Source organism: Schistocerca cancellata, chromosome 3 (assembly GCF_023864275.1).
Source record: "Schistocerca cancellata isolate TAMUIC-IGC-003103 chromosome 3, iqSchCanc2.1, whole genome shotgun sequence".
Classification (NCBI taxonomy): domain Eukaryota; kingdom Metazoa; phylum Arthropoda; class Insecta; order Orthoptera; family Acrididae; genus Schistocerca; species Schistocerca cancellata.
The window spans coordinates 150,565,854-150,580,097 of NC_064628.1; the positions used below are offsets into that span (position 1 = coordinate 150,565,854).

Genomic DNA, 14,244 nt, shown 5'->3' on the forward strand with positions numbered 1-14,244 from the left:
TTGTACCATGAAATGGAAGCTCTCTTTATTATCGAACACATGATATTTTCAAAAGAACTGAGTTTACTTAATGTCATAACAGTTTTCCATGTCCCAAAAATGGAATTTTGTTTTTGTTGCTAATAATTTCTATTACAAAATACTTCAACTTGTTACAAGCTTTCTATAAAACCACTTCCTAATTTGAATTCTCCTGCTATTATTGGTATGTAGTAGAATAACAATGTAATACATAGACTTTTAAATATAGCATTGACAAGATTTTTCTCAGTTGCAGTATTTCTAAATTTGAATAGAATATTTGTCACAAGGTACACTGTTAAGTAACATTAATGTGACCATCTGTCAAAAGCCTGAATAATCACCTTTTGCAGTATGGACCACTTCGACATGTGCAGGAAGTGTGTCAGTGAGGTTCTGGAAGGTTCCAACAGGGATGTGGAGCCATGACAAACTGCGCTAGGTTTCTTGGTTGGCAATCCATGGTGCATACAGCCTGATCAGGCTGTTCCACTGATTCTCTATTGGGTTTTAATCTGGGGAATTTGGTGGCCAGGGGAGTATGGTAAACTCATCCTGGTGCTCTTCAAACCACGCATGTACATTGCAATCTGTGTGGCATGTTGCATTGTCCTGGTGATACGTGCCATCCTGCTGAGGAATAAATGCTAGATTTAGAGATGGTGTGGTACCCAAGGACAGATGCATATTTCTGCTGATCGACTGTGGGCTGTGTCCTCCAGAATTATGAGATCATCCAGGGAATGTAATGAAACAACATTCCCCAGATCATCAGCCTGACTGTTGTTGCAAGGATAGCCGGCCGCGGTGGTCTAGCGGTTCTAGGTGCGCAGTCCGGAACTGCGCGACTGCTACGGTTGCAGGTTCGAATCCTGCCTCGGGCATGGATGTGTGTTAGTTAGGTTTAAGTAGTTCTAAGCTCTAGGAGACTGATGACCACAGATGTTAAGTCCCATAGTGCTCAGAACCATTTGAACCATTTTTGTTGTTGTTCCAAGGTGTTTTTCTTTCTGTGTTATGGAGCATAAAATATGATTCATCTAAAAAGGCCACGTGTTATCATTCAGTGGATATTCTGTAGCAGTATTGCCATGCAAATTCCAGCCTTCATCGGTGACAAACAGCAGTCGGCATGGATGCATAAACCAGGAACTCCACTGAAAACGTGTTGAGATGACACTGTTGGTAACCCCTTGGTTTGCCTGGGCAGTCAGTTGCTCAGCAGCTGCATTTATATTCAGCTTCATACATCTCTGCAGCCATTGTCACCCCTGTCATCTATGACCTGTGCTGCAGCACATTTGCCTCAGTGCCAGTTTTAGATAGCACTATTTGCCTTAAAGAGTATACTTTAGCCATGGAGTCATGCAAACAGTTTACAAACATGGCTGTTTTGGAAATGTTTCTGTGCTTGCCCCAAAAGCCAATGATCATGTCCTTTCGCACTTCAGGTAAATTTCTCCATTTCCACATTATGACAATGACTGCACTGTTTTTGATATCCCCCAACAAGCTTTATATACCATCCACTGCAAGTGCTGCAACCTGCCATCTACATCTACATCTACATCTACATCTACACTCTGCAAATCACCGTTAAGAGCAGGGCAGAGGGTACGTCTCGCTGTACCAGTAATCAGTGTTTCTTCTCATTTCATTCATGTAGGGAGCATGGGAAGAAGGAGTGATTGACTATGTCTGTGCATGTAGTAATTCTTCTAATCTTATCCTCACAGCTCTGTGTGAGCAATATGTAGGGGATTGTAGTATATTCCCAGAGTCGTCATCTAAAGCTTGTTTGTGAAACTTTGTTAATAGACTTTCTTGGGATAGTTTATGTCTGTTCATCCAGTTCAGTTCCTTCAGTACCTCTGTGACACTCTCCCAAGCATCAAGCAAATATGTGACCATTTGTGCTGCATTTTCCGAATATGTTCAGTATCTCCTACTTGTCCTATTAGGTATGGATCCCACACACATGAACAACATTCTAAATGGGGTCACAAGAGTTACTTGTAAGCAATCTACCTTGTAGACTGATTGCACCTCCCCAGTATTCTACCAATAAACCGAAGTATACCACCTGTTTTACCCACAACTGAGCCTTTGTGATCATTCTACTTCATATCCCTAAATAGTTTTACATCCACTTACACAGTGGTTATTGCACTTTAATGTCTAATGTAAGTGGTGGTCACTTTAATGTGACTGTACCATGTATATGAGGATGTTGTACCTTGAAACAGTTTTTCACCTTGCTTTTCTGAAGTAGTTTTAGTAATTTCAGAAAAAGACTGCAGCTCACACAAAGCTATTGCTATCATTTCAAAATGGAATAAGAAAATATATTAAATTTCTGTTACAGGGCTAGCTCTATAAACCTGATGTAAACATTACCACATGTATTCTTCCGCGTTTGCGTGAAACTCGTTGGATTTCGTTTCACATGGAGCGGAAGCCATGCTGTGACCAGTACAGTCAAGTACGATTATAAGGATATGTTTTATCCTGTGTTACATGCACATAGACTGAACGATAATGTGGGACAGCAGCTTTACCAGCACATTAAACTTGGGACAGCACTGCCCAGCCAGTGGTCCAACTAAGCTGTTAAGACATGAGCAGTTGCAGCTCAGATGTAAAAAGAGATGAGCAAAGAAACAGTATAGCTTTGCATGTCATTTAATTTTTAAAGAGAAAGAAATAATATTCAGCAAAACTCCAGCATTACCGTGTGCTTCTTAGGTGACCAGACGGGAAGCATAAAATGCTCTCATCCTTATGTGACATAATATTCTAATTACAAACAAGAGTGATGAAAATTTCCAACTTAAACATAGGGTAATTAGGGTAATTTTTCTGAGTGAGCTGTGTGTGATGCAAAAATACACTGCAGGGATTTCACCATACTGTTGAATACTGATGCCACTGCAGATAATTGCAGTCAGTCATCTGGTAATCTCTTAGCTCGTTCCTTATCAGAATCGGAGAAATACTTTTCAGTTCTGGAAGTGTCACCTGCTACGTTGGTAACAAGCCTATCAACAACAGAATCCATGAAGCCAACCAGGCAACGCATTTTCTCCTTTTCTTTTATGAGGAGCCATTCTATATTCCGCCAGTGTTCGGCAGTGACACATGAAAAATTTATGTACATCTGGCGGCTTGACAGTCTTGTTACTTCTTGGCCCAAATCCCATAACTTGGCTCCAGATCAGTTCTGTTGGGTTCATATTGTACTGGTACAGTGGCAAATGTAAAAATGCGGCATTTGTATGGTGTGCTTGATACTGTGAAAATGATTATTTTTCAAGTTTCTTCATGTTTCTACAATACTTATCTGCATATGTGATATAAAACGATGGACATAGTCCAAATAAAGAATATTTGGTTTTTCATTTTTGCCTTAAAAATTAAATTTAAAAATTAAATTGTTATGTTTCCTTAACTTAAGCAACTTTTATCAACAGTCTTTCATAAAATATCAATAATTAAGAATTTATATTTGAAATGAAAACAGGAATTTCATGTGGAATATGTAATTAGAAACAAGAAGGCGTGAATTATTCACAAAAGAATATGAATTTTACAATTACGAGATGTAGGTATTTATTTATAATTGAATGAGAAAAATCAATGACATGGATGAGATTTGAACCAGCGGACCATGAACTATAGTAGATTTTCAGTGAATTCTGCTACCGATTCTGCTGTATGTCCTGTTGGTATTTGTGTCTCAACAGAATTTAGTATAGTTCAATGGAAAACTTCAAAGCTGACTATCTCTCTAAATTTATGAAAATCATTAAGATCAACCTATTTCACGGCACTTTTTAACCGTGTTTCACTACAGAACAGGAAGCATCCTCAGTCATTTTATTTATACTGTGCATCAACAGAGGACAATAGTGCAGAGGATGTGACTGTACATGATTTTTTAAAATAAAAACTACGTAGCTAAAATTTGATTAAGAAAAACATTGATGGCTGTTTATACATTTGGATATCTTAAAGTTTCTTTTAATGTAGCTTAGCAATAATATATCTAATACAGAAGTAGGACCTACTTCCAAGAGTGAACAACACCAGTGTGCATGTGTTATGGCTTCTGACCAACCATTGCGTTTGTACTTGTTTACGTTAGGTTTATTCTTATGATGAATGGAGTGTAGAAGTGAATGTCTGGAGAGTGTTCTAAGGTACAAAACTCTCCCTTACTATTAGGACCTATCTCAGAAATTGCAACATATCTGGAAAAAATGCCTAATATTTGTGACAACCAAGATCATAAATTATGTTGCTGCTTGGTTCACTCACAGCAAAGGGGTTGTCTTATGTTCAGAGTTGTCCTATACTTGGGTAAATAGAGTATATACATTAAGCAAAATATGCAGGATGAGTCAAAAAGGACTTTACAACCTTGGAATGATGTAGAAATTTACTCAGATAACTTACAGAATTGTTGCATGTGACATATTATAGCAAACAACATCAAGTTTGATTCATGCAGTGCATCAGTACACCATTCTGCCACCAGGAGCACCAACACAGTACACAGTTACAATAGCTACTTTCACTGGTGCAGAGTGTGCTTGCTGTGTGTTTTGGTTTCATGAAACAAACAGTGCAACAACTGTTAGGTGTAAATTTCGCACCTAATATGCTAAAGAACATGCAAGTAGGCCTACAATTTGCTCATGACACAAGAACTTTGTTGAGACGGGTTGTTCACTTCAACATGATAAATCCTCAGCATGCCTGTGTGGTGATGATTATGCCTAACAGGTTAGGGAGAGCTTTTCCTGTAGTCCACAAAAATCAATGTTAAGTGCATCTCACGAGATTGGCATTCCTCAAAAGAATGTTCAGCGAGTACTACCTAGATGTTTACACTTGAAACCATACAGATTCATAATGACACAGCACATTAGTTATGCAGATAAAGTTACTTATGAGGAGTTCTGTGCAGAAATGTTACATCGGTTAGAGGACAACCAGATGTTCCAGAACATAGTAGTCTTCAGCTATGAGTCAACATTTCATATCAGTGGCATGGTGCACACCCGCAACTACAGAATATGGGATGGTGAAAAGCCACATGCAATCCTTTAACACATTTATGACAGCGCCAAAATTAATGTGTTTTGTGCCCTTAGCAAATTGAAAGTGTACAGTCCTTTCTTCTTCATGGAGAAAACTGTCACTGGTATTGTGTAATAGGATGTGCTTGGAAACTTTGTAATTTCACAGGTCGATGAAGATGACCACGAAGGGGAGGTTTACTGCTAGCAAGATCATGCACTACCTTAATTTCTCACGGAAATTTGATGTTTCCCCGATAATTGCTTCCCAGGTCAGGGGATTGGCTATGGAGGGTCTGACGCATGGTCACCTCACTCCCAAGACTAGACACCACTGGATTTCTTTCTCTGGGGTTTCAGTAAAGACCACTTGTTTGTTCCTGTCTTAACAGACAATATAGCTGACTGGAAAAATCGAATCTATACTGCCATTGCACAAGTTATACCTGATTATCTGCAACGAGTTTGGAAATAAATTGATTACCATTGGGATATTTGCCGCATCACAAATGGTAGTCGCATTGAATCAATATGACACTTGACACTTTTATGTAAAACTTGAGGTTACTTGCTACAAATTGACACATCTACCGATTGTGTAAGTTATTGCAATAAATTTCTATATTATTCCAAAGTTGTGAAGTTCTTTTTACTCACCCTGTATAATGACAACATATGAATAAAAAAAAAAAAAAAAAAAAAATTAACTCTCAACAAATGCCAGTATTTCAGAGAACAAATACAGCAGGAAATCACTTAATAGGACTCCCTCCCCCTCTCAGATTTACTTTGTACTCTTGGAAAAATATGTTGTTGTTTTTAGGAGGAGACAGGATAGTGCGATGTTCACAATTCTGCTGAAGGACATGCGCCTCATGGCAATTCTAGACTGGTGGGAAGCTGTTAGGAATTTTATAATTGAGAATGCAGACGTACCCAGAGGAGGTATGTTTTTATTTATTACTATTGTATGTTGTGAAATATGTCAGACTCTATTTTGTTCATTATAAACAGCTGAAATACTTTCTCATGGAACTTTTCATATCATTCCATGAAAATCTAGAAAATAAAACAATACAGAAATCAGGAGCAAATAGCACAGCTGGAGCTCTACCAGGCAGTAACACAGTTCCAGCATTTGAACTAAAGATGAATATAACAAACTGTGAAATAGTGCTAGTGGAAAATGCAGCTCAGTGGGACTCCAGTGCTGTTATACTGAAGGTAAGTTACAGTACTGAATGCTGTGTTTGGCATGTTATACTTTTGGATTAATTGCTAAGTACATATTAATTTGACCAGTTATTAAATATTTAAACTAGAATGTCAATGATGAAATTACCTAAAATGAGCTATAGGTGGAAAATCTGCTGCATTCAATAATAGTGGAGGCATAGTGTCGCTGGTAATGACAGTGACACCTGTCCTGCTTGCAAGAATGTGAAATGAGAAAAAATGAAAACAAGTAATAATTTCAAATTGAAGAAACTGCCACTGTTGAAAACTTGCCTTATAGGTCAGGGCACAATGTAATGTTGACAAAGTGGAGATAATTGTGTACAGCCGGCCACAGTGGTCTAGCAGTTCTAGGCGCGCGACTGCTACGGTCGCAGGTCCGAATCCTGCCTCGGACATGGATGTGTGTGATGTCCTTAGGTTAGTTAGGTTTAAGTAGTTCTAAGTTCTAGGGGACTGATGACCACAGATGTTAAGTCCCATAGTGCTCAGAGCCATTTGAACCATTTGAATTGTGTACACTATACTATTTACTTCTTTTTGGTGATATCCATTTCTTAAATAGCACTTATTTTTATTGCAACAGCTAGTTTTGATTGGCTTAATTGCATTAAATTTTATTTCTTTCCTCTTTTACATTAGTCATTTCAGTGTACTTTGTATTAGCTAAGACATTTTGTTGTCATTGTAAAATATCTTGCACTATCACAATTTATAAACACTTTTTATGTCTTGCAGAGTAACTCTGTTGTTGTTTATCGCCCACAAATAGAGGAGAAACCTCTCTCTTGTGAACTAAATAATTGCGAACTTTTTAGCTGTGTATTGGACATGGAAGATGACACAGCATTGTCAATAATAGATCCTGTTCACATTAGCATAGAAATAGCTCGCCATGCATCAAATGACAGTATGCTGGAGGTAAGGGTAACACAAAAAAACCGTAAAACATTTATTTCTTTGGATGGCTGCAGTCTGACATAGAATATGTTTATTTTTCAGATAATATCAAAGGATCTAACTATACGATTGTCATATCATGATATGCGCATGTTCCTTCAAATCCTAAATAGCTTACCAAAACAGACCCCATGGGCCAAGGCTCAAGACTCTCACAGCACCAAGAGCAACCAGCCTGCAAACATAAGATGTATGTAACATTTTTATTTTTTACATGTATCAAAGAAACAGGATAATATTTAACACAGTATTTGCACAAAAAACACTACACAACAAATGATTAAATGGCACTTTTTTACAGAATTCACTACTTCCACACACTTTCTTGTATGTTTTTTGGAGTATATCTCAAACTGCTGTTTAAAAAGTAGGTGCACTGATGTACTACTGGCACCATATATGTAAGCATGGCCCCATTCCACACAGTTTTAATTGCAATTTAGAAATGTGACAAAGACCTTTGTTTCATGTAGGCCTTCAGTGCAGAGTAGTGATGGTTCAGAAAAAAAAAAATAGTATTGGATGTTGGATCAGCAGTGTTCATTACAAAGTGTCTTTTATCCATCTTTAGTATGTCTTCACTGATTGTTACATATTTTATGCTGGCAGATCAAGTAAACAAACTAGTGAATATTGGATTCAAAGCCGAGGACTGTCTTCGTGCCCTGGAATTTTGCCATGGTGATATAGATGATGCAGCTATTTGGCTTACACAGAATGCTGTTCCAGATTGCAGAGAGAATTCTGACAGTTTGTCAGATAGACACACAGCTTTGGGTTTTGAAGCAATCACAGTAAGTATAAAATTGTGTAAAAATATGTTTAAATTGTGCTCACAGCATCAGTAGAGCTGATAAAAATTTTTTTTATACTACCAAAAGTTGCAATTAAATAATATTTTATTCTGGCAGACTTAACAGTTGAAACAGTATAAACCACATATCGATGATTATAATGTACCCCAAATAAGAATTTAACATTGTGGAAGCAACATTTGTGATTGTACACTGAACGAAATCATGCCATACTTGAGACCAATCTGCTTCCACAATTTTAAATAATAGCCTTCGTTAGTTACATTTTGCTGAGTCTCTCCCACTCAAGGCCCCCCCCCCCAACAAAAAAAAAAAAAAAAAAAACCACACACACACACACACACACACACACACACACACACACAGTTTTCTTTGCGCATTCAGCATAGCCACAGACTTTTCTTTTGGCAATGAAGAGAATAATGAGAATGGTACTATTATTAACTGTATCCTATCTGTGATTCCTACCTGAAGATTTTTGTTTTGTGTGTGATTCAGTGCCAACTATGCTATTTGAAAACACCTCACAGGCTAACTCAAATGGGAAGTCCAGGATGGAATAATGACAATATTATGAAAAGGATAGATTGCTACCCACTGTATAGTGGAGATGTTGAGTTGCAGACAGGTACAACAAAAAGACTACTAAAAAATAAGCTTTCAGTCAGAAGTCCTCCTCCTGAAATTGGTTGGTCATGCGTGTGAGATGCATTTTCATGAATCTCTGGGTGTGTATGTTGTCTATTTCAGAAGGAGGCTTTCTGGCTAAAAGCTAACTTGTTTAGCAGTCGTTTTGTTGTGTTTGTCTGTGACTATAATATTTTTTTTTTTTTTTTTAATATAAGATGTCTTCAACTCAATGAGGCCATCTGGTAAAACAACTGTATGTACGAGGGCAGTTCAATAAGTAATGCAACACATTTTTTTTCTGAAACAGGGGTTGTTTTATTCAACATTGAAATACAACAGGTTACTCCCCAATCTTTTAGCTACACAACACTATTTTTCAACGTAATCTCCATTCAATGCTACGGCCTTACACCACCTTGAAATGAGGGCCTGTATGCCTGCACGGTACCATTCCACTGGTCGATGTCGGAGCCAACGTCGTACTGCATCAATAACTTCTTCATCATCCGCGTAGTGCCTCCCACGGATTGCGTCCTTCATTGGGCCAAACATATGGAAATCCGACGGTGCGAGATCGGGGCTGTAGGGTGCATGAGGAAGAACAGTCCACTGAAGTTTTGTGAGCTCCTCTCGGGTGCGAAGACTTGTGTGAGGGCTTGCGTTGTTATGAAGAAGGAGAAGTTCGTTCAGATTTTTGTGCCTACGAACACGCTGAAGTCGTTTCTTCAATTTCTGAAGAGTAGCACAATACACTTCAGAGTTGAGCGTTTGACCATGGGGAAGGACATCGAACAGAATAACCCCTTCAGCGTCCCAGAAGACTATAACCATGACTTTAACGGCTGAGGGTATGGCTTTAAACTTTTTCTTGGTAGGGGAGTGGGTGTGGCGCCACTCCATTGATTGCCGTTTTGTTTCAGGTTCGAAGTGATGAACCCATGTTTCATCGCCTGTAACAATCTTTGACAAGAAATTGTCACCCTCAGCCACATGACGAGCAAGCAATTCCGCACAGATGGTTCTCCTTTGCTCTTTATGGTGTTCGGTTAGACAACGAGGGACCCAGCGGGAACAAACCTTTGAATATCCCAACTGGTGAACAATTGTGACAAGCACTATCAACAGAGATGTCAAGTTGAGCACTGAGTTGTTTGATGGTGATCCGTCGATCATCTCGAACGAGTGTGTTCGCACGCTCCGCCATTGCAGGAGTCACAGCTGTGCACGGCCGGCCCGCAGATCAGACAGTCTTGCTTGATCTTGCGGCGATGATGACACACGCTTTGCCCAATGACTTACCGTGCTTTTGTCCACTGCCAGATCACCGTAGACATTCTGCAAGCGCCTATGAATATCTGAGATGCCCTGGTTTTCCGCCAAAAGCAACTCGATCACTGCCCGTTGTTTGCAACGCATATCCGTTACAGACGCCATTTTAACAGCTCCGTACAGCGCTGCCACCTGTCGGAAGTCAATGAAACTATATGAGACGAAGCGGGAATGTTTGAAAATATTCCACAAGAAATTTCCGGTTTTTTCAACCAAAATTGGCTGAGAAAAAAAATGTGTTGCATTACTTATTGAACTGCCCTCGTAGAATATTTGAAATAAAAACCATCTTGGTTTCGGTTTACTCTTTTACTAGCAATGCATTTCATGTTCATGGAGCGTCTCTGGATTATCCTAAAATTTTCCTTTTTCAACATTTTAAAAACCATTTAATCTCTCTGTGCTAGACTGAAGCATGAATCCAATCAGATGAATCATAATGACCTTTTCCTTTTACATTTTAAAAACCTTAAAACAGGTCTGTGTTACATTGAAGCACATTACGAAAATGTAAAAGGAAAAGACCCCTGCATATTCATCTGATTGTATGCATGCTTCAGTCTAGCACAGAGCCATTTAATGAGTTTTAAAATGTTGTCAAAGGAAAATTTTGAGGTAATCTGAAAATCCCTCACAAAGGTAAAACATGTTTTAATAAGACTAAATTGCAATTAAGAATGTTTTGAATTAAAAACATTCTTTTATACTTCATTAGCATTTAATTCTATCACACATTTCTGAAAAGAATAAGGTTGTATTCCTCAAAATAACGGAATATTAAATTACTCAGTATTTAAAAAAAATTCTTAAACATTAATACCTTTTTTGAAATTTTAAAAATTTTAAGTGTGTACATCCTTACAAGTTACAAATATAGGATTGGTACACACAGTATTACACATTTTAGTGCATTTTGTGATCTAATAAAAAATATATGTCGATCTTTTCAATATACATGTTACTTTTTTATATATTCTGCACAATCTTCACGTAACATTAAAAAATGGGATAAAACAGGCCTTTTCCACAATTTACACTTTTTTGTGTGTTTTAGTCTTTTGCATTTATAACACCGATCTCATTTGCCTTCTGGAACCATATCCTTTTCAGTGGTAATCCCAGAAAGCATTGCTCCTAACTGGTGCATGTTAGCTATACGTGCCACGTATGGTGTTACCAGTTCCAAACTCAGTTGTTGGAGAAATGTGTGTTTGCTTAGTGTGCTACAAATTTATACGAACATTATATTCATAACACATAGCATCAACCACATCCACTCCACTCTTTGTTGAATTATAGAATGTAATAATTTCTAGATACTTCAAATCACCTGATTCTACATCAATTTTATTGTTTGTGTGCATTGTTGGCAGCAAGATTTCACTTTTTTTTCTTTGGTACATATGACACCAACGTAAAATGTTCACTAAATTTGAATATGGATTATGTAGTTCTCTATTTTTGCTAGGCAAGAATTCAAAAGGAATTCCTCTTTTATTTTTGTTTGTTGTTGTTGTGGTCTTCAGTCCTGAGACTGATTTGATGCAGCTCTCCATGCTACTCTATCCTGTGCAAGCTTCTTCATCTCCCAATACGTACTGCAGCCTACATCCTTCTGAATCTGTTTAGTGTATTCATCTCTTGGTCTCCCTCTACGATTTTTACCCTCCACGCTGCCCTCCAATACTAAATTGGTAATCCCTTGATGCCTCAGAATATCTCCTACCAACCGATCCCTTCTTCTTGTCAAGTTGTGCCACAAACTCCTCTCCTCCCCAATCCTATTCAATACTTCCTCATTAGTTACATTATCTACCCATTTTCCTGTTGATCTCATTTTTGAGGCGTTTGTATTCCTTTTTGTCTGCTTCATTTACTGCATTTTTATATTTTCTCCTTTCATCAATTTAAGTCAATATTTCTTCTGTTACCCAAGGATTTCTACTAGCCCTCGTCTTTTTACCTACTTGATCCTCTCCTGCCTTCATCACTTCAACCCTCAAAGCTATCCATTCTTCTTCTAATGTATTTCTTTCCCCCATTCTTGTCAATTGTTCCTTTATGCTCTTCCTGAAACTCTCTACAACCTCTGGTTCTTTCAGTTTATCAAGGTCCCATCTCCTCAAATTCCCACCTTTTTGCAGTTTCTTCAGTTTTAATCTACAGTTCATAACCAATAGATTGTGGTCAGAGTCCACATCTGCCCCTGGAAAAAAGCTTACAATTTAAATCCTGGTTCCTAAATCTCTGTCTTACCAGTATATAATCTATCTGACATCTTCTAGTATCTCCAGAGTTCTTCCATGTATACAACCTTCTTTCATGATTCTTGAACCAAGTGTTAGCTATTTTTGTTCAGTGTTCCTATAAGTGTAAGTGTAAAATCGGTGTAAAGTTTTCTAGCAATATTGTAACTTGTGAATAAATTGTTACATGTAATATGTCTTCCTGTTCCCTTCACTGGTAATAAAAGTCCAAACCCAACCTTGTCAGTTGTGTTACTCACTTGGAAAATACCTGCAGATTGTTGTCCCAAATATACGTGTAAAATTATTAACGTATTTTGCGTTTCCATCTGCCAACTGATGGTAAGGCCAACAAATTACCCATCTCTAGCTGCCACTCTTCCTTCCAAAATGACCTCCATCTGTTCTCATACCACCAGTCCTTAACTCTCACCAACATAGTCCTTCAAAACCATATCAGTCAGGCCAAAACCTCCTTGCAGTACCTTCTCTCCATCCATAAAATTCTCCTGCTTTGCGATCAATCCCATAACACACATTGAAACTCTTGCCCTCCAGGAACTAGAGCAACATGCATAACGCTAACTCAAAAAACACTCTACCATGTTCAGTTCCTACTCCCGCCTTGGACTACCATTATCCACCACATCTACAACAAGCTGCTAGGTGCAAACCTCCCCCGAGTCCCATCATAGCTGTTAAACCGTGTCTTGCTGCCCTTCTACATTTACCCCACTCTCAAAAATTCCCTCCCACCACCACACAGTATCCAGAACCTAAACTGTCCCGAAACATAGTCATGAAACTTTCCTCCAAAACCCTTAGCACTGCAGAAGTATCAATCCTTTCCAAAGGCCTCACCTTTTGGCCCACCCCCAAATTCAATCACGAAGGACTTGTTAAAGACTTTATCTCCTTCTCCTGGTCCCAACAGGGGAATCATTTATTGCCACCAATCCTACCAATCAGACTCAACCAAAGATTAATGTTGAACCCTGCCCAATTCAGTTCACTCCCCTATCCAACTGTAATCCACCCCCACTGCCCCCAAACCACTCCCTGTTAACATTCCAGTATTTCTTAACCTCAAACCATGCCTCACCATCATTCCCCAAATCCCTCAACATGCAAACTAACCTTACATCCACAGAAAGAATCGTCATCCACCACTTAAAAAGTGATCCTGACTTCATAATTGTACCTGCTGACAAAGGCTCCACCACTGTTGTTTTAAACCGCAAAGATTACCTAGCAGAAGGACACAGCCAGCTGTCGGATTCATCCACCTACAAACCCTTCCACAGTGACCCCTCATCCCCCATTCACTTCACCTGGTCCTATTCAACCCATCAAGCCACCTTCCTCGTTGTTGACCTCCACTTCAAATACGGCTACATCTGTTCATATCAAACCTACCAAACACCAGCAATAACTCCACTTCGACAGCTGCCACCCATTCCATACCAAGAAGTCCCTTCCATACAGCCTAGCCACCCAGGGCCATCACATCTGCAGTAACTAACAGTCCCTCTCAAAATATACTGAGGGTCTTATTGAGACCTTCACAGACCATAATTACCCTCCCAACCTTGTACAAAAACAGATATCCTTATGTTTTGAGTCACCCACCACCTCCCAATGGCCCACCATCTGGCCGCAGATGAGTCTTACCTTTGTGGCACAGTACCACCCAGGACTGAAGCAGCTGAATTACATTCTCTATTAGGGTTTCGACCACCTCTCATAGCACCTTGAAATGAGGAATGTCCTAGACAGTATCCTTCCCATTGCTCCCACAGTGGTAATCCACTGCCCATTGAACCTATGCAATATCATTGTCTATCCCTACATAACACCTGCTCCCTAAATAACACCTGCCTCATGGCTTGTATCCCTGTAAGAGACCTAAATGCAAGACCTGTCCCA

General features: G+C 38.9%; 1 protein-coding gene across 1 annotated transcript in view; it reads left to right on the forward strand.

Annotated features, from left to right (window-relative positions):
- LOC126174771 (intermembrane lipid transfer protein VPS13D) overlaps positions 1-14,244 on the forward strand; it is a 531,199-nt gene that overhangs the window by 306,833 nt on the left and 210,122 nt on the right. The window contains 4 exon segments of the mRNA XM_049921112.1: positions 5,926-6,047; positions 6,166-6,326; positions 7,077-7,488; positions 7,908-8,092. Coding sequence (XP_049777069.1) covers positions 5,926-6,047; positions 6,166-6,326; positions 7,077-7,488; positions 7,908-8,092 — 880 coding nt within the window.